The sequence below is a fragment of the Protopterus annectens genome, chromosome 8.part0 (genome assembly GCF_019279795.1).
Source record: "Protopterus annectens isolate FY-2018-M chromosome 8.part0, PAN1.0, whole genome shotgun sequence".
NCBI lineage: Eukaryota > Metazoa > Chordata > Ceratodontiformes > Protopteridae > Protopterus > Protopterus annectens.
In genome coordinates, this window is record NC_056741.1 from 325,835,426 (window position 1) to 325,857,338 (window position 21,913).

General features: G+C 36.6%; 1 protein-coding gene across 1 annotated transcript in view; it reads right to left on the minus strand.

Annotated features, from left to right (window-relative positions):
* PDGFC (platelet derived growth factor C) overlaps nt 1-21,913 on the minus strand; it is a 2,060,917-nt gene that overhangs the window by 135,255 nt on the left and 1,903,749 nt on the right. The window contains exon 4 of the mRNA XM_044079820.1: nt 8,214-8,421. Within this exon, the coding sequence (XP_043935755.1) occupies nt 8,214-8,421 (208 nt within the window). The remainder of the gene's footprint in view (nt 1-8,213; nt 8,422-21,913) is intronic.

Here is a 21,913-nt window from a genome sequence, read left to right on the forward strand (position 1 = left end):
GCGGCTGTAATTTGGAATAGGTGGGTATAAGATGGAGCCTTTTCTTTACATATTAGAGGGTTTACTCTTCTCCTTTTCTTTGTAGATGGTGGTGTGCCGAATACCAGGGGTGGCGGTACACAGTGAATTCACAGATGATGGAAGCAGTGGCGAGCAAAGATGCTACAGATGGGGAGCTCAAGGTGGCAACAGTTATTGACAGAAGAGTACCAGGGGTGGCGATACACAGTGAAATCGCAGATGATGGAAGCAGTGGCGTGTGAGGATTACACATGGGGAGCACCAGTGGGCAACAGTTATTGACGAAAGTAAGTGGATTTCAAGTTGTTGAGTTTTGGTAGAGGATTTACACTGCTAGTCAGAGAAGGATAGGCATTTGAGTTTTTGATCTCAGAGTTATTTGTTTGTACACTTTGTTCTATTACCCAGTCAGTACGTTAGATTAACGTTGGAAGTTGTCCCTGTTTTGGGCATTTGCATTCAACAGTAAAAGGGAGCAACGGCCATAGGTAAGAGTTGGGTGGTGCACAGGAAGGCTGGAGATGGGCATGTGCTGAGTGATCAGTGGTCAGCACCCTGATTAAATGCTTTTGAAAGGTAATGGGTGCTTTATGTGGATTTTGATGGTTGGACTAGTGTATAATGGAATTGGGGATTTTGGTGCTTGAGTACTGCATAGGGGGTTATGTAAGGAGGCATGTTTGTGTCAATGTAAGGTAGGACTAGGGGTGTGACGGTGCAGGCACCAGTGGCTGTTATCATTGATGGAATGGTGCATAAATGTGCTTGATTGGGGGAGTGTAATATAAACAGTCACTGTCCTGCAGGAAATAGTTAAAGGTAGTTGATGTCGAGGGGCTGGATGTTCAGTTTGTTGGAGTTGTGTACAAAGGGGTCACATGGAATTTTATTTTATTCGCTGTTTAGGAAGATATGGCGAACTTGGTGCAATTTGGGTAGTGTATCGACAAGTAAAGGAGTAGGTTGGTGGCTGGGTAAGGCAGGGTAGCAGATCTGTTATGGGAGAGTCTGGGGGGTTTCTACAGGTGGGGGTGGATGCTCAGTAATTAAAGACATATGAAGTCACTAGGTCACTGGTGCTAGGGACTTAAAGTCAGTTTATCTATATTTGTTTTATTTATGGTTATTATGCACTTGTATTTGGAGGTAAGGTATTCTGCTGGGGGAGGATAGGTTGATGTCTGGCAGATGGTATGTTAATAAGTGTTTGTTTTGTACTCATTAAGGCATTACAAGGTTGGTGTAGCTGGGTAGTGTAAGGCCAAGGGAGGATAAGGTATGTTGAGGGAAAGTTATAGCAGGGTTTGATATTTGCTTAGGGGTAGTTTTGGGTTCTTACTGGTGTGAGGAGCGGCACCAATTTCAGGAGTTGGGGTAGTTACTAGGTTAATGACTGTAAGGATCTGATGAACTAGACAGCCTCAGATAAGTAAGATTCCTTAATCCAGAGTGCATTCCATGTAGCTCTTAGTCAAGAGGGACATGAGTGATTGCTGCCCATGTCCAAAAGGAATACAGATAGACCTGTGAGGGGGGAATTTACACTTCAGGTTTTTTAAAAGGATATAATAGCACGGTTATGGTTGTTTTTTCTTTGCCTTAATTATGGTTAACAACGTTGTTGGGAACTAATTGGTTGGGAAAAGAGTGGCATATTATTTATAGAATAGGCTCCTTTGCAATGCAATCATTTGTTTATTTTGCATGGGTATTAGTTGTATTGTGAATCTGTCAGGTGTGGAGGAAATCTTACGGGTATTTTTATTAACGCATCTTAAGTTTTATTGGTGTTTTGGATGCGATAGTAAATGCATTTTAAGCACTTGATGAAGGAGATATGCCAGTGGTGGTGCATACTGTCATTAAGAAGTTGTGATTATGTGTGGATGAAGTATTTACAGTTTCTTCTTTTGCAGGTAGGTGGAAGGAAGGTGGCTTTGACAGGTGAGAGAGGGGTATGAGGTTGATGTCGGTTGATGGAGTGGTGTGAAAAGAGGTCATGGTCTTCCAGCAAGGCAGTCACATATGGAATTGCTATATTTTCTTTCCAATAGTTACAATGTAATGGTTTGTTTGCTTGTAATGGGTGGGGAGTATCAGGAGTGGAAGAAGAAGAAGAAGAAGAAGAAAAAAATAAAAAAGAGGATATTGTACCTACTTTAAAGAGATCTCGTTGGTATGATGGTATGCAATGGGTTTTAATAACAAAATAGTATGGCTTGTTTTGTTGAGTTGCTAGAATGCCATGATGGCTCTTGAGCTGTTTTATTGCTTATAAGGGATAGTTAGTGTGATGGTGGGATTGCTAGACAACGGGATTTTATGATACTATTTTGGTTATTTTAAGCAGTGAAACGGGGGCGGGGATTAGGCATCATGGTTTGTTCTTCTTTCTGTGTGGTTTCAGATGATGATAGGCTTTGTGTTGGTTATCCAGTTGAAGGGTAATGACGGGGGAGTTATTAGAATTGTTATTACTCTGGCATTAAGTAGACCTCATTTGGTTATTACTGGATTGGGTGGTAAATAGGGTTGCAATTTGGTATGATGGCATATAGATGACTCTGTGTGGTTTTATAATGTCCTTGAAGTCTGTGTGGAGCTGCCATTGGTCATGAAGTAAGGATTATTTAGCTCATGTGCAGTGGGTATGCTAGGTTATCTTAGCATAGGTGAAGGGTCAGTGTTTTATTTTCACTGTTTTGGTAACTGGTTATTTTTGTTATGTGATAGGGTTTTAGGAGTTAATGATATCCACCTGGGTTAGTGGGGACGGGGTACACCGAATGATGTTTGGCCAGATGCCTTAATGGTTTTTGGACTGCTGGAAGTGTGCTGCAGAGAGGGGGAACAGGCTGGTGGGCAGAGAAGAGGGGCAAGCTTGCCCTCTTCTGTTCCCCCTCTGGTGCTGGATGGTCAATTCAGTAAGTTGGAAAAGGAAAGTGAGCGGTTGCGCTGCTTGACAAGTACATAAGTAAGTGGAGGAAGCTGCTTATTTAGTTAATGGTATAATGCAATAAATGGTAATGAAAGGTAGCTGTTACGCTGCTTGATAAGTATATAAGCAAGCGGGTGAAGCTGCTTATTGGATTGATGGTATAATGTAATAAATGGTAATGAAAGTGAGCAGTTACGCTGCTTGATAAGTACCGATAAATGGCAACGGAAGTGAGTGTGTACGCTGTTTCATAAGTAGGCGAGTGGAGGTATGGATGTTGCTTACTGATCCGGATGAGCAGGTTTACGCTGTCCTGTCCTAAGATAATGTTACATGTATGTTATTTCATCTGTATCATGTTTGGTTGAAATGAATGAATATTGAGTAACATTTATGTTTATGGAAATTTAATAAAAGGTCGTCAAATGTCATTCGGTGTAATATGTTTCTTGAAGGGGACCGGGACAGAGCGACTTGCTTGATCTCTTTACTACAAAACGCAGAGAGAGCTGGCCATGTGCTTGTGTGCTGAAAAAGTTAAAAGTGGTGTTCTAACCTCTCTTAAAGACAAAAAAACTTCAATATAGTTGCCTGCTGATTTCTGCAGTTTTCAGTTTTATTCAACAAGTTTTGCTTATTTTATTTTGTTTTCTTTGCTGAAATTAAAGTATTGTATTTCTAAAGTAATCTTTAATTAAACTATTGCTTTCCTGTGCCAAATCTAATGTTTCCCTCTATTTTAACTGTTCCCGTTGTTTTTAATAGCATTTAAACAAGTTTACTATGCTTACTAAAGTTTTGGCTTGTACAGTTGCCTAACTGAATTCATTAGTTTTTGTTTCCCTTTGCTTAATATGCTATTTCACCTCCATGTCTGACATCCATAACTCGAGTTACTGATACAGCAACATTTTAACAAGCGGTTTGAGAAATAATGGTGACTACTTGGTGAGAGAGGAATAGCAGCTGCTACTTCTAGAAAGCGAGTATTACTGGATGGAGCCAAAGGTTGTTTTTTCATTGATTTGTTTAAATTCTTAGCTCAGCTACATTATGCTGCACTTCATGCAGTACCGGGCAAACTTGCATTCAATAGACAAAGGCACCTCAAGAAAAATTTGACTAATTGCAAGTCGCATTAGTAGGCTGTTTCAAAGCCGCTACGTCATTATTTATAACCAAGTTAAGTTGTTGTATGCTGATTCTACTTTAGTATAGCATTTCCATTTCTTTACTATTACACTACAAATGTACAGATAAGTGCTATGCTCCGATAAGTCTTATCTTGCTCTTGGATTAAATGGAAGGTTAGCGAGATTGTCTTCATTCAGTTGCCAGTCTCATAACACTTGTTGTACTTAGGCATTGTAGCACCTGCCTGATATTGACAGGCAATGCATTGCTACTTATCCCATCATGAGGTAACCATGAGAGATGCAAATATCTAACTATAATGGAGGCAACACTCTCACAAAAAACAGGTCTGTGAGTACCCCCGTACCCCCCCCCCCCAGAAATCCACATAAACACATGGGAACATATCATATTCTAAGGCAGTAGAAGCATCATTGTCTATGTCTCCAAGATCAAATATGACCAAATCTCAGTGCAAATTAAATATACTTCATACTGTACCATCCTCAGCTGAGAGTTATTAGGAAAAAATCACCTCAAACCAAGTACACTTTAACCTTCCACTAACAATAAAGCACTAGTGATTGGTGACTCTGTAGTAAGACACACAGGTTCTACCTTTGCAATGCTGAACAGCTACAGAGTGATGGTGAGTTATCTTTGCAGTGGCAAGATCTCTGACTTCCTAATGGCCTTCAAGACCCTATAAAATAACAAGCAGACTACTTTACGGTGGTGATCCACTGAGCGTAAATGACCCAGTGTGAAAAACCTTAAGGGAAATGCAGAGAAAGAGAGAGACACTTGTGAGTTCTTTGTGCTTCTCACAGGTGCTTGGTATTGAGCAGAATCCTACATTTACCACTGATGCTGAAGTAGAAAGAAAACAGGACTGAGTTTAATAACTGCCTCAGTAACTGGTGTCATTCGAGGGGGGGTCTTGTATATGTCAGTACAGGATGCACTACTGCACAGCCCTACCTGCCTTGAAAACTACTTCTTACATCCCTCATTCCAAGGCTTCCAAAATCTGGCTAAAGCTTTTGCTACCATCAACAGTGACCTTTTTTAGGCAACACCCATCTAATGGACATTCTAACCTAAAAAAAAAATCATAAGAAAAAAGCAGCCAACAATATAAGTGTGTTGATGCCCAGTGCTAGAACACTCAATAACAAATTGCCTGGCCTTGATTCTCCCCTGCATTTTGAAGCACAAAACATGCGCATTATTACTGAAACCTGTTTAAGAAAGCAAAAGGCACCCCCTTTATGAGAGGGTTTTGTAACTACCACACCTTTAGACCTGATGGAAACTGTAATGGAGTATATACTTGTTAAAGACCCACATTACCTCAGGAAATATTCTGAGTGACCCACAAATCAAACTTACTGAGATTCTATTCAGTCCAAGTAAAATTAAGTCTCAGACCATAGCATGTTATGAGACCCACTCAATGACCCAGCTCCATTTCTAAATTACCTTGGTTGAACTTCATATACACAAAAACTCCATAACTACTCATCAATTAATTAGGAGTCCTATATCTCAAATGTTTTTTTTTTTTTGAGACAGTGATGGAAGCCATCGGAACTGGTTATGCTCTCCATACTGCATACCCTAACTTTGACAAATTCCCTGGATCAAGTAGTCAAACAGCTCCCTAGATTAGACCTGGGCTTTACAAATGTGCAAGCTATATACACTATCCCAAAGGTATACCCGTTCCCAGTAAATGTAACCATCAATTAGTAACCTTCTCTTTCAAAATCCCTAAACCAGCTGAGGCAAATGCCATGATGTTCAGAGTCTTCAAATGTACAAACTTCCTACAATTCTATAATGAGGGCTTTAAGTTCAAAAATAAAAGTACCCCCCCCAAAAAAATGTTGACACTGCTAGTTGTTATGCATATCTAAAATCTGTATAAATCTGTCAGTCCCTATTAAAACTAAACAAAACAGGAAAGGAAAGGGCAAACCAGCCTGGTAGTATACACGCTTAAATAAATAGCACAATAGGACATAAACGCTCATTGGAATATATAGTAAAAATAAAGACTCACAGATCAAGTTTAACATCAAAATGTTTATCAAGGTACTGAAAAACATCATCAGGGAAAACTAAGGTTTCCCATGAACTTGGGCTAGCATCAGAAGGTAAGAATAATTACAAATCTTCATTTACCTACGTCATTAAGTTATAAAGTAACATCAAACACTGCTCGAATTCATGTAAAATACAACTACCTATTCTGATCCACTGGTACAGCAAATACACTGGCAAACAAATTCAGTGCTAACTTCACCCCAGAGACCACCTACAGACCTATAACCCCGTATCATCACAAATGAATAACTGTTTAAAATATTTTCCAAAAAAAAACAAACAAAGAAAAAAATGCATCCTCTGTTGGAGCTGCTAACATACAATGCTGTCTGCTGAACAGCATGGAACACGTACCACAGGACCTCCTTTCTACAGCATTTGAGTCTGAGCTTATCCAATGGCTTTGTACTCGAGGTTTGATGCACAGCAGTTGTGATGCCTTTTCATAAGGCACCCTGAGAATTACACACTCATCAGTCTGACAAGCAAGGCTGTGAACTGGGTAGTGACAGACCTAATAAAATATGATATAAAACATCATCAGTTTGGTTTTGTTAAGGGCAGTTCCTTTCCAATGAATCTCGTAAATTTTTTTGCGAGGGTAATAGGGTAATGCAAACCATGGACAATGGTCACACTGTCTATACTGCATACCTTGACGTCAACAATGCATTTAATACTATACCACATGCCAATATTATCAACATGTTAAATGCACTTAGAATCAGTCTCTATGCTGTTAGATGGAAAGCTAATTTCCTGAGGGTAATAACCCACACTGGAAGAGTAGAAAGTGCTTCCTCAGACAGCATAAAAGTAATCAGTGGGATTCCACAGGTTTTCATGCTAGGACCTTTGCTATTCTGCATACAGTTCTCTGATCAATAAATCAAAAATTAGGTTTGCCAATGAATTGGTAAACTGGATGTTATAACTGAACCCTCTAATGATATGCAGAAGCTACAAATAAACATGCACTTCAAATCTGTGTAAAAGTAAAAGCTAAAAATTGAGCTAAATTTGGCAATCAAACCCTCTAATCAGCTTACAGTCCAAAAAACACCCCATAGACTTGTGAACATGGATAGATAACTCCCTCTTCTCTGACCATTATGTGGCAACAGGAGTCAGGAAATCCTTCTGTCTGGCACAGCTGATTGCAAAGGTTATTTCCTCTAGCTCCAAAAAAGTCCTGACCCATCTATATTCTGTAAGGATCAGGCCCAACATAGAATACAATGCCCCTTTGGCATGTATCTTACTAAACAAAGAAAGAGGCCAAGAAAGAAAGCAAATGAATAAATAAATACATACATAAATAAACAAAATTACATTAAACACATATATGCATACATAAATACAAAAAACAAAAAATTACGTTAGCCAAGAAAACAAAAAGATATGTGGTCAGCAAAACATACAATAGTATCAGATAAAGACAATAAAGCAAGTAAAATAACTAGCAATGTACTGCCCTAAGGAAACACAGCTGATCTTTAAATCCCTCATTTTTCAATGTAAAATGGAGAGCAGACTTGACTGTTACTCTCTTTTCACATAACTAAGTTGTATTACAGATGGCGAGAGTATAGCTAGACAAGTCACATCTTGACTTTGTTTTAACAGCAATACAAGGGCAAAGGACATAAACAACACTAAGTAATGTGTTCACACTTAACGTGCTTCAATACAAGACATATACCAAACCAGGTGTGCTGTAAACCTAACAATATTCTACTTGCATTGCAGATTTCAAACCTTGAGATAATTCAATTAACTCCATAACAGAACTTACATCATCTCCAAGAAACACAGCACAATTACATGTTAAATAACCGATAGTTGTATCGCATATTCTCTTTCTCTGTCTTGATCTCACTTGCACTCATTTATCACACCAGAAACACAGACTTTTAGCACAAATTACCATAATGAATGTTAGCTTATTTTTACTGTGCTGTTTTCATACTTCATGAAAAAGAAACCAGTTATAACAAGGGGTAACTATTACCTCGTGATTTTCTTCCATGGACAAATGCCTTTCCTATGATGTGATGTGTTGGGTTATACAAGCTATCCAGAACCTGTTGCCACCTGTCTGGCTCTAAATACTTGATGAGGTCTTCCACAGTGCTGAAGCCAGAAATGTTCTCACTTAGCAGGTCTAATGATAGCACTGACGGAGGTAACACAGAAGGTACCACGGGTACTGAAAGTTGCTGTGCAGAAATAAGAAAAGAAAGAATACTGCATGAAAGTGGTCATTCAACAAATCTTTAATATAATTGCATCATACGATAGAAATGCTAAAAAGTATAATACAAGCATGCAAAAATGCATAAAAACATTTTTCTTCTTCCGAATATTTAAAAATGTGATCTACACACGAAGGTAAAACATTAAAAAGACTATGCATGCTGTTTCAAAAGCCAAAATACAATGTGCTAATAAAAAAAAAATAATCTCTTATGAAAAAAGAAACAAGCCAAATGCATTGGTCTAGTATAGGAGAGGTTTCAATGAAAAGAAAGGGAAAGCAGAGAGAAAGAAAATGAGCGAGTAACTACATCACTGCCAACTAATCCAAGTGCAAAGCTTACACTTTTATTTTTATTTTTATAAATACATATTATCTATCTTATTCACATTCACCTTACAGCTAACACTAACTTCTCTTTCTCCTGCTTTGGAATTCCCTGGCTTAGTTTCTTATTTCAACTCGTACTTTGAGATAAATATTCCCTGTCAAACATATCTCTCAACCTGTAAGCAAACCAATTCTGGACAAAGACAACAATAACAGGGGGACAAAAGCCCAAAATCAGGGACAGATTTTATACATTCCACTTATAAATATAGATAGTTGCTAGAATAATTTGTTTTGCATTTGCATGCATTTTCTGAAGGATATGAAGTCTGAAACTTAAGAATACATTATTATTTAGGGGCATTAATCCCTAATTATATGCCAGGAAATCACAAATTTTATGGGAACAAACAAAACATCTAAAAAAAAAGTCTGGCATTCTGCAAACACCTGGGCAAGTAAAAGTGTGCTGTCAAAGAAAAGCTTTGTTGGAAAATACCCCACATTAGGAAGTGAAACTGAACTGCTACATGTTTGTCTTAAGACTAGTAAGATAATTTTGCTTTTCTTTACTACAGAAATTAATCCAACTTTACTGTAGAGCAATATTCCATGTTTTAATGTATTCTTTCCTATACACAGAATGAGCCTTAACCCAGTCTGTGCAAAAGCTGTAACTTGTTTCACTAAAGTTAAGTAACGAGATCATGCTTGGTAAAGCTAATCAGGTCTGAGAATAAATAGATCATGTTGTTTGTGGGGCAGATTCCCTATAACACCATGCATGGGGTTGTATCTTCTACCCACTCCCAGCTTAAATAATCAACTCATACACCACTTCATCCCAAAGGAGAAAGATGTCTTCAAAAATGCAGCAGAGTTCCATGGGATAGTCAAGGATATGTACACATGTTCTCTCACACATATGCATGCACTGACTCAGTCACTGGCAGGTGCACGCATGTGCACACACACACACACACACACACACACACACACACACACATGCAAACATGAACACTGAGTGGTAGAGTAACACAGCAACTTGATGCTATGTTAATATTACACACAAATAAAATGTATAGTTTCCACTGATCTTTACAAGTCAAGTGAAAAACCCTTTTCTATCCCTGAGGCAAAAGAATCTTTCAAAAAGTCTGTTTTTGTTAAGTCATTTGTGACAATGTCAGACTCAATGTATCTTCATTGAATGAAGCACACAACTTATGTCTGTAAATCATTCAAAATCAGGATGACATTACAGTGATATTTAATGTTCCCATTTCATGCAATTATCCCAAAAGTGGGGTCAGGCTTAACATCATTTTTTTAGTTCAGCATAGATACTACATACCATAATAAAACTATAAATAGTTTCTATTTAGTTGATTTCACTTTACTGACTGTGCCTAAACATAGGATGAATGTATAAAATACAAATAGATCTATAACATAGCCTATCAGAGACATAGCTAACTCATCTGGTGGCCCTGGGCATTTCCTCAAACTGTCAAACTGGCAAATTGTTGACCTCTCTCCTACAGTTAAGATGCAAAGAAAAAAGGTTTTCTGATATATAAGATGCAAAAAATAAATACATAAATAAATAAATAAGCAGCTCTTATGCAGTCCTTGAACTGTGGAAAGCTGCCCACAACAACTACAGCAATCATTTTGGTGCAGCTGCTGTAGCACACTGAGCACCAACACTTGAGCATGACTGTGAATGCAGTACTGATATTCCTTTATGAAGCTGCAGTATCCTCGTGGTTTCATAAATCAGTGCTGGTACTGTACCTGTGCAGCACCGTCACCTGACAGTTATGCCTCCTAACAGCTTGTACCCGGGGTAACCATCCCCTCTACTCTGCAACCAATACAACACAAACATTTGCTTCAGCATCAAGAAAAAGAATAGTGCTTTTCATAAAATCGAAGAAGAGCTAGATAGAGTTAACATTTTATATTTTAACCATGGCCTTATACACAGTGCAAACAAATGTAGTGTAGTCACATTTGTTAAACACATCTTTTTCACTGAGTATCACATAAATGGAATCCCATTTAATGTAAATACAGTTGTTAGAGATCTAGTCACTTTCATTACAATGAACTGTGCTTTGATCACTAAATATCATTTACAGTGAGGAAATCAGTTTACTGTCCAGTTGATAATTACTATGAACAAAGACTTTTTGGCCCGCTAAATTCCTGTCTTGGCTCTCAGGTCCACTGCTCCACTGCACTGATATGAGTAGTAGTAGTGACCTTAGGCAGGCAGAGGGTAACAAATGCCAGCTAACTACTTACACCATATATGGTATTGGGGAAATTCAGGAGACCCTCATTGTCATAGCAGATCAAACTATCTTGCCTAAGGATCCCAACACAAAAATGTACTTTTAGCATGATTCAGGGCACCAAGAAATAACCAAATATTTCCTTTCAGAAAATAAATTAGTTGTAAAATGAGCTTGCTGTGGTGTGCATGACATATTCCTAGCTACACCCATGGAACATTAGATTTCTCCCTTAAGTAACTTATCCAAGTGCAGTTACATACACTTTGGGGATCACTGGGCCTCAAGTGGTACTCTACAGCAAAGATGGTGTTTTCTTGAAGCATTAGTACCAAAATGTATTTACTGGGAGTGTTGCTGAAGGTAAGACAGAAACCTTCAGATCACTGTAAAAAAAACTCATTAGGCTCTCATGTGCGCCAGCAAGAATACATGTTTCACAGTGTTAGAAGAAAGTTATAGAAAAAGAGCAATAAAGAAATTTCATGAATGATCACGTCAACGCTATTTATTTATTTATTTGTGTGTGTTTATTAGGATGTTTCGACTGGGCCATGCAGCATCTCTTTTCAGTGGATGTTCGGGGAGAAAAGCTCCACAAAACTACATGTTGTGACAATAAAAAAAAAAAATACAGACAATACAGTAAAGTATAATGCAGTACAACATGACAAAATCAATTACTTAGCACAATTATTGTTTTCATGAAAAAGGAGAAAGAATAGATACAAAGCAGTGTAAGACACAGAGTATGTAAAGGAAAGGAGGGATATGGAAGACGGGGCATTAATGAGAATGAGAAAGATTGTAACTTGGAAAAGATGGGAGACCAAGGAGGCATTATTAAAGGGAAGACTGTTGGAGAGGTTTGCTGAGAGGGATTTTTGGACGTAGAAGAGAGAGTATCATTACAGGTTTCTAAGATGATAAAGGGCTGTCAGCATGATTAGAGGGAAATAATGCAGTTAAACGAAATAAAAAAATTCACTTAACAGTTAAATGGTTAGCTTTTGTGCCGTGTAACTCTGCAACCTCATTCCATTCAAATAACAAAATATATTTTTTCTGTGAACTACATATCTTCAAAAGTCAAACTTAAACTTATATACCTACCAGACATTCACCACATATATAAAATGCACTCTTTTGTATGCTTTAGCATTTTTATTTATGTAAGGTGAAATAATAAAATGTGTGGTATTTCCACTGCTGTTTTCAAATAATGCCAAGGATGGAAACTTTCTATGATAAAGTTTAGCTAACTATGCCAAAAACTGTGTGTTTTAATATTATTTTAGTCACTCTGGAAAAACAATAAACTTTCTACATAGACAGCTACTGAAGGATGATTTAGGAAGCCCCCAAGTAGTTTTTTTTTTAAACTAACATCTTTTAAAAAGCCTAACATCTAACATACTGGATAATAAAGTTAGTGCCAACATCACCCCTAAGACATTGTTTCCAAATCTACCTATCCCTGATGAAATCACAGTACCAGTCATCACAAAAGAACACCTACTGAAGGTACACTCCAAAATGAAGAATACCTCATCCATGGGGCGTGACAACATACCACATTAGCTACGCACTGGTGGATTCACAAGTCAGATTATTCAATCTGAACCTGTCAGCAAGCTTTGTCCCACAGATGTAATGCTACTCCACATGGCTGGCCCCACTTCAGACCTTAGGGAAAACAAAAGCAAGGCTTAAAAAGTCTTGCATGCAAAACTATGCAAAGTATCAATACAGAGCTAATTTACTATATCAACAATCTAACCAGACTTCATCTCCAGCAGGGTACAGCCTGTCTAATACATCTTGGAAACATTTTTGAGATGGTTACTCAGGGTTTTGACTGTAGGCAAGAGGATCACACAGTGTGCCTTCACACCACCAAGGCATTCAATACCGTACTACATACAAATATAACAAACAAACTGAATGAACTCCAAATCCAAATAGGCCCATATGTGTTTAAATGTATAGCCAAATGACTTAGAGATAGGACGCACACTGTTAAAATGGGGGAAGCATCCACTAAGAACATGAAGGTGACCAGTGGAGTCCCACAGGGATCAGTTCTGAGACATCTATTGGTGATATCTACTTCTCTGAACTCCAATTTTCAAATAAGGATATCTACTTAGCAAAGTTCTCAAATGATTGCAAGCTTGCAGTTGTCTTTACGTCCTACTCTTATAGATGTGTATATATATATATATATATATATATATATATATATATATATATATATATATATGCACTCCAGCAGCAGCACGTACTTGTCAATAGCTGCTGTACTAAAAATGGGCTCAAGCTCCATGCCAAAAAGTGAAATACTATAGCATTTGGTAAGCAACCCTTAATGCTGCTTATAGCATAAATAATACACCTCTTCAAAATGAAACTGTTGTGAGAGGCCTAGGTACATAGGTGGACAGCTCCCCAGTGTTTCACCATCATGTTGCAACACAGATTAGGAAGTACTTTTTCCTTACACAACTCATAGTTAAGGGTATATTTTCAGATGTAAAGAAGTCTTCACCTCCTTGTACTACACACTGATTAGACCCAGCATTGAGTTCAACACCCCTGTGGGATGTAACTTCCTAAGGATATCAAACAATTAGAGAGTTCATAGACGTTTGCCACTAAAATGATCAGGGGTTTAAATACTTTAAGTACCAGGAAAGACTGGAGGCTCTTTCCCTGTACTCAGTTTTATATAGACTTCTTAAGGATTTGTGCCCCCCTTACTGGGTTTAAGGGATCCAGTAGTCCAAAAACTCTTATACCTCAATAAATCAAACAGTCTGGCTATAATTAGGGCCAGAAACTTAAATATATGGCAAGAAATAATTAAATAAGACTAGGAAGATGGGCAGATTTGTCATGCAGTGCCCACCTTTTCTCTGGAACAAACCTGCTCTCCAGTTTATTGAAGATGGATAGATTTGTCACACAGTGCCTACCTTTTCTCTAGAACAAACTTGCTCTCCAAATTATTTATTTATTTACTGCCATTTGATTACCAGGAAAGTCCAACTGGGTAGGAGCCCATTTTCAGGGGAGGCCCAGAGAGAAAAGCAACAAAGTATTACAAATCATTTTAAGAACAATAATTTTATAGTCTTTAAAAATAATACAAAAAATGCAATTTAAATAATTATAACAAAATTAAACAAAATATGAAAACATTGGTTAAGAATAGATACAAGTTATATGACAACAATTTAACAGGAGAGGTTGTATAAAAATTAAAGGTAAGTTAATATAATACAAACAAGAAATTGCAACATGAAGTGACAGAAAACAGGCTTATAGTATATTTAGAGAGAAAGCCAGGGGAGAGAAATTGATTGAAGTAAAGAAGTGAGTGAAGAGGGGAGAGTAAGGAGAATTAAAAAGTTTGAGATGCTGTCTACCTTTAAAATAACAGACAGGTAGTGAGATGGATATTCACAAATTCACCCCTATGATGACTGGTCTGGCTCCCCTTAAAAAAGCAGGCAAGGGCTAACAGTGGATATTTGCAAGGTGGAATTGAATTTGTGGTTTCGTTGTCTAGCATTTCTTATGGTGATATTATCATATTTATCAATTCTGTAATATCATTGTCTTTGAAACCCCCCTACACATTGACTTTAATGTACATCCATAGTAACAGTTTCACTTTTAGGTATCGTAGTCAGTTTTGGACAATGTTTTGTCATCTGCTCATTTATTCTAATGCTGACCCGAAATATTTATTAGCATAATGGCAGTAACCACCCAGATTGTATTATTCTGATTACACTAAATATCCATTTTAGTAAATGTTTTCTAAAATGACATTATTATTACACATATCTTATACAAGTGCACATCCCTATATGCTTCATCATTTAACACTGCTCATGCATTATCACTTTTAAAATATTTTGATACACAAGACATTTTGAGAGGCCTTCAGAAGATGCACTCATCATAGAATTTGAGTACTTCTTGGGGAAATCACCTATTGCAACAGTCTCTTCCAGTAACAGAAAATGTAAGCATAGTTGGAATAATATCAAGGCAAGTCATTTCTCCCTATGTTCTGCTGCTGACAACTAGACATTAATGTAATGCTCAAACCCAATCAGTTCTTACTCTAGCAAGTGATATAACAAAGGCACCTACAGCCTTACTCAGAATATTACTAACTCATTTAGTTAAATTAAATACACATTTTTATTCTGGGTTAAAAAGTAGTGAAATCTCCAAAAAATTTTTTTTTTTTTTTTTTTTTGGCTTTTCCTGGTTAGGGTCACCGCAGCGGAACTCCGGTCCACTAATGATTGGCAGTCGATTTTTATGGTGCCAAGTTGCCAGCCCGACACCCACCCTTTAGCGAAGGCATGTTGATTCATGCATGTTTTTCGGAGGCCACTCAACCGCGGGGAGAACATGCAGACTCCACAGAGAAGGCACTCCAGCCGAGAATCGAACAGGAGAACCTCTTGCTGTGAAGCAACAATGCTACCGCTGTACCACCGCGGCTTGCTTTTTTATGTTTTCGTTTGACAATAAATATTTCCTAATCAAATGAAGAGTAAAGTAAAACCAAGCCAAAGCAGAAACCTGAGAAAGAATGTAAAATGTATTCTCAATGCCTATCTTGTTGTGCTTTCTCGTTATATATACAAGGGCAATGGCTCAAAAGAAATTTAAAATACGGTGTTTCTAAACCACATGTTAAAAGAATGAAACTGCATAGTAAGGGAAGATGTGCAAAGAACCTGGCCATTGCTTTTCATTAACTTTATTCATTAAGTTTAATTTGACTAGTGTTCTACATTCTATGTACATTTGTGCCATTTTACCTGACATTTATTTTGTTGCTAGGTAATGGCCTACTGAGAGGCATGAAAAGTTTGTCACCTTACCAATGAACTAGTTTCTAGAATGCATCATGGATTTCTATAATGATAAAATGTGTGAAAGGCTGCATATTATTAGTGATTAACTTTACCTAGTTACTTGCATTCCATTTTGACAGTTTTTGTACCATTTTACATTTCTGTTTTTATCAGCTGCCATTTTTCTGATTTGCTGCATGTTGCTAGCTCACAGGCTCTTAGCAAATGAGTCAGTTGTAAAAATCTGTGTGCTGGGGTATTCACACTAGTGGTACGTACCATTAAAACAGAACCTTGATTAGGAAAAGCAATATTACAGTATATGGAAAGTGAGCCAAATTTAGAAAGACAAATTTTTAGTGTCACTATTCATTTGGTATGTTTATTTAAATAATAATTGTGGGCATTAAGGCAACAAGGTTATTATTAGCGACAAATTATGTTATATCCTGAATATAAAAGCAAATCTGAGTAGTGCTTGGTAGTAATATTGTCAGAATGATGTTTTACGTCTAACAGACCCATGACTGACTGAAAATAAAGCATATCTACAATCTACAATTTAAGGCTTTCAGTTATATTTTAATGAGTGGGCCATCATAAGGGGCAAGAACGTGCACATGCTGCTATTTTAAAAGATACAAAGATACACTTTCATTCTATCAGTCTTTTCTGCAGTACTAATATCCTTGCTTTATTTTAAATGGTTACAATTATCTATTTTTTACTAGCCAAAATGGCCATCTTCCATACACTGTGATTTCACCTCATAGTTAGAGTTTTTACCTGCATGATGTTACTTTATGAGGACACAAGAGTGTAGTGGTATGCACATTTACGGGGAGTTATATATCTTCACAAACTTGTTCCGGTTCCCTATTTTTTGTTGGCTCTGCTATAGCTTCATTTATGTCAGTTGCAACCAAATGCTAAGATTTTTATTTGAGGCCATCTCTTACACATCAATTTAAATTACACTTGAATGTTAAGCTTAAAACATAGCTTTTTGTCAGACTTAGAATGATAGTATAAAGCCTTATTTTCAAAATGTAGTTTAAAGAAAATCATTAGCGAAATGATCAGATAAGAAAAGACTGCTGTACTCATTACATACATTTTTAAGTTTCAGTGGACCATGCAGCTAAAATTAGTCATACAACCTTGTGGACTATAAAAATATGAGATCTTCTCCCTACCCTAAATGATGCTGGAGATGTGCCAAATAAATGGAGAAAATAAAATTAAAGTAAGATTGATGTATCATATATAAAGAAAAAATAATGTATGTTTTCACAAAATATCACACTGATGTATAAAGCACTCTATCTAAATTATGTTTTGTTGATATGTGGTATTCCTACAATTAGACTAAAGGAAAGGAAAGGCACCTTCTGATAAGATGGCCGCATTTAGTTATAGTTTACCTTTATGTCAGACTAGATAGAATTATCTCACCAAGAAGTAATGGCTAAGTTTCAGTATTAGTTCCTGCCAACTGGCTAGAGGAAATGAATCTAAGAGCGCTTTACATTCCACACAAAAAAGGGTATTTTAATGGTTTACCATATTTGGAATACATTAAATTGGCTGTTTCTGGAGGTAAGCATGGATATTTTTTAGGCAGTTTGAACTTGATCTTTTTATAAGCACACTTAGGAACATATGACGCAACTAGGAGAGATTCAGACTGCTCATTCTCCAGTTAAAGAATTCATGCAGTTCATTTTTATACAGCCGACTAGTTGTTAACCTTCAAAACTAAGCTGTCATCTAAGTGTGAAATTCTGGATAAAACTAAAACAAATATATGCCAAAAGAATTTTCACTTAATAAAGTCATTATTGCAGTGAAACAACAAAATATTTGCAATGAATATGTTTTAAGAGTTTCTGAATACATCTGTGAGCAACTCGTTGATTTATATTGGTCAGACTGATCTTCTGATTAATGATTTCTTCATGTTTAGGAAATAAAGGATGAAGCAGCATAATTCAACCTTCTATCTACAGAATATGGAACATCGCCTCTCATAATGTGGAACAAATGAGCAAAATGTGGAACGCATACTAACAGCTTACTAACAACTTCAACTATGAAGCTCACAGGATGATTAAAATGTGTTACTTTTTAACTATCAAGCATTCTTTTGATGAATTACTATGGATTACTATGATTCAGTATTGTTTTGCATGGATATCAGTGAAAAATATCCTTATTACTAAATGTGTGACAGACCCTTTCAATATGGAACACTGAAGAACATGACCATTTTATGACTCAAAATGGGGAATGTTACTTGTAATGAAGTATACTTGAGAGGCAGGTGAAGCAGCTCCACTGGAGGAAAAGACTGAAACAACTCAAAAAACTGAAAACAAAGTAATACATTACAGAAGAGATGCTGCTGTTAGCAAGATGAACAGTATGTGAAAGACAGGAGGTGTGAAGGTTACATTTAGATTTGCAAGATTTGTAAAAGATTCAGCCTCAAAAACTTAGCAGTATTCAAGATTTCACTCTATAATATTTTCAGCCAAATCACAGGTTCATGTATTTGATAATAAAGCTGCTACAAATCCACAATGTTAGCTTCTGTTTCACACACACACACACACACACACACACACACACACACACACACACACACACACACACACACACACAGACACACACACAAATGGATGTCTAGTACAACATTGAAATACCATAATGCTGAACCTCATCAATGTCAACCTCACAACCTTGAAAATGCAAAAGAATGAAAGATGAAAATGTCAACGTGCAGATTACTGAAATTTACACCACCAAAAAGAGCAGCCATACTAATCTTTCTTCAATGAAACACCTCAGTGTACTTTCAAACAGAGGTGACTTTAGTTTGTCCCCCAGCTTCTTACAACCCAAACGATAAGATATCCAGAGGAGTCCTTAATGCCCACAAACACAATGTGCTTCTTGCAAAAATACCTGCAATAAATAAAACTGAAAACAAAACTCCCAGACTGCTGCTTTACAGAACAGTTAACATACCTTTCTGTGACACTGTTAAATTGTAATTTCTGCCTAATGCTTCTGGACAATCTGCAGCGACCTGTGACAGCTTTACATAGGTGTGTGAATACATCTACTTTAGCAGTTAAATAGTGCAATTTGTGGTAGTCTGCACTTCAACATTGTTGTCTTTCATTCTTTTGCAATTTCAACGTTGTGAGTTTCAGTGTAATAGTATTTCGGTGATATAACATAGATCCATATACACACACACACACACACACACACACACACACACATATATATATATATATATATATATATATCTTCTCCTTTCAGCTTTTCCCAGTTAGGGGTCGCCACTGTGGATCACCGTCCGCTCATGATTGGAAGTTAAGTTTTACGGTGTCGAGTTGCCAGCCCGGCGCCCAACCTTCCACATAAGGCACACACATGCACGCACTCACACCTAGGGACAATTTAGAGTGTCCAATCCACCTTATAGCATGACTTTGGGATGTGGGAGGAAACCGGAGCACCCCGAGAAAACCCATGCAATCACAGGGAGGACATGCAAAGTCCACACAGAAGGCACCCCAGTTGAGGTTCAAACAAGAGAGCATCTTGCTGTGAGGCAGCAACCGTGGCCACCCTTTTTATATATATATATATATATATATATATATATATATATATATATATATATATATATATATATATATATATATATATATATATATATATATATATATATATACATATATACACACACACACACACACACACACACACACACACACACACACACACACACTCATACTCACACACACATACATATATATCTATATACACTAACAGATATGCACACACAGAGACCGATATATGTGTAATATATATATATATATATATATATATATATATATATATATATATTGTACATATATATATATATATATATATATATATATATATATGTATAGATGTATTGCATTTTTATATATATATATATATATATATATATATATATATATATATATATATGTGTGTGTGTGTGTGTGTGTATCTGTGTGTGTGTAAATTATAAACATATAACATATTATATATACATGTAGCACAGAGATGCATATATATGAAAAATATTTTTGAAGGAAGTTAATGACTGACTTCACCTAATAGTAAGTGGAGGATTAGTCCATAACATATCTCCCAACTGTACAGATTTTCACAGAATGTCTAGATTTTGCCCCCAAATTTTTGGTCCGTTTTTCATAAAATTGTGGTTTTCTAGCAAATTAGTGATAAATCATTAAATACGGAAGTTCAAAACTAATAACAGACATGTGAGTTTCAGACTTCATAGCCTGCAGAAAATTCATGCTAATGTAAAACCTGTTATTCAGTCAACTTTCTAAGAGTGCAAGAAAAATATTTAAAACATGTCCCTATTTTCGGCTCTTTGTCCCACTTTTACTTATGGCCTTTTCTTGGTTTAAGAGCTTGAGAGCTATGGTCTATAAACTTGATAAGGACTGCATAGTATATATTAGTGTTTGTATTACCGACATTTATTTTAAATAATAGGTCTCCTGATATAGTGTTATCTCCCCCTACAGTCTATTCCAGTCATATGCTTTCAAACGGAACTGGATCACACATTGTTTTATACACTAGACAATGGTAATCTCTTAAGTAACCTGCAAGTAACAACATATAATGACACTTCCTGAAGTCTTTTTAAATAGTTCAGATTTTTCAAATCCATGATTTCCAACAAGGAATCACTGAACCTTTTCATGTTCATTCAGGTGGATTATTCAAGACCTGTAAAACACAGCAGTGTAATAAACAATGGATGAGACAACTGAGGATTAAAGTGGCACATTCAGATATCTGCAGTGACTAGATGTAACCTTCATAACTATACAGGCTACAGATTATGTCTTCCTAACTTTGGTAGACACACATTAGACAAAGTTTAAACTGTTGCCTACCACTTCCTCTATTTTATAATAGTGTCTTTTTTATAATTTTCCAATTTATTTTTTGTAATCATAACTTAATGTCATTCATATGGTGCTACTTTTATTCATATTGAAAGTGTTCTCACTATATTTGCCTCAGGTGTGTATTTTTTGTAGAACATCTTGGTGATTGTCAGCATTTATTATTGAATTAAGTCTGCTCCCCACATTGCAATCATCACCATATTTTATAAGCATTTTTCACATTTATGTTTAGTAACCATTCAAAAATGTGTGGGCCCAGTTCAGGCCCTTGTGAGGAGCCACTGTTTATCCCTTTCTGGACAGACTTGTAACTCCATATCTTCTCTCGTTGTGTCCTGTTGTTTAACCAGTATTTTGTTTGTGTAATTACATATGAATTTGAAATTTAATGCTATTAATTTGTGAATTGTTCTCAAGTGGTATAGTGCTGAATGCCTTAGCAAAGTCAAGATAAACATTAAATGGAATTTGTGATAAACAATAACAGTGTCAGCCCTTTATCAGTTCATGCTGGTAGCTCTTATAAAGACTGCCATAAAAACCAAAATGCAGATCTCCAATTAACAAAATCATGCCGCTCCAAATGTAACAGAAGTAGGTCCCCTCTGTCATTATGGTTAACTTCCATTATGACTCTCTCATTTTACCTAGGATAATGGTCAGGCCGATAGGTGTAAAATTGTCTTGACCTAATGTGACCCCTACTTGTGAGTTTGGTACCATTACAGCCAGTTGCTGTGGATCAGAGTTATGTCCACATGCCAGTATTTCCTTTAGTTGGATTTTGCTTTATTATGTGCAGCAAAGTGGTGGCTATACAACATGGCCTCATGGATCTTGAGTTTTAATATTATTTGTCGCAGCAGCTATCACATCTCTAGTTATATAAATCTCTACAACTACCAGACATATTTATTTGTTTATTGCAAAATGAGTGCATATGT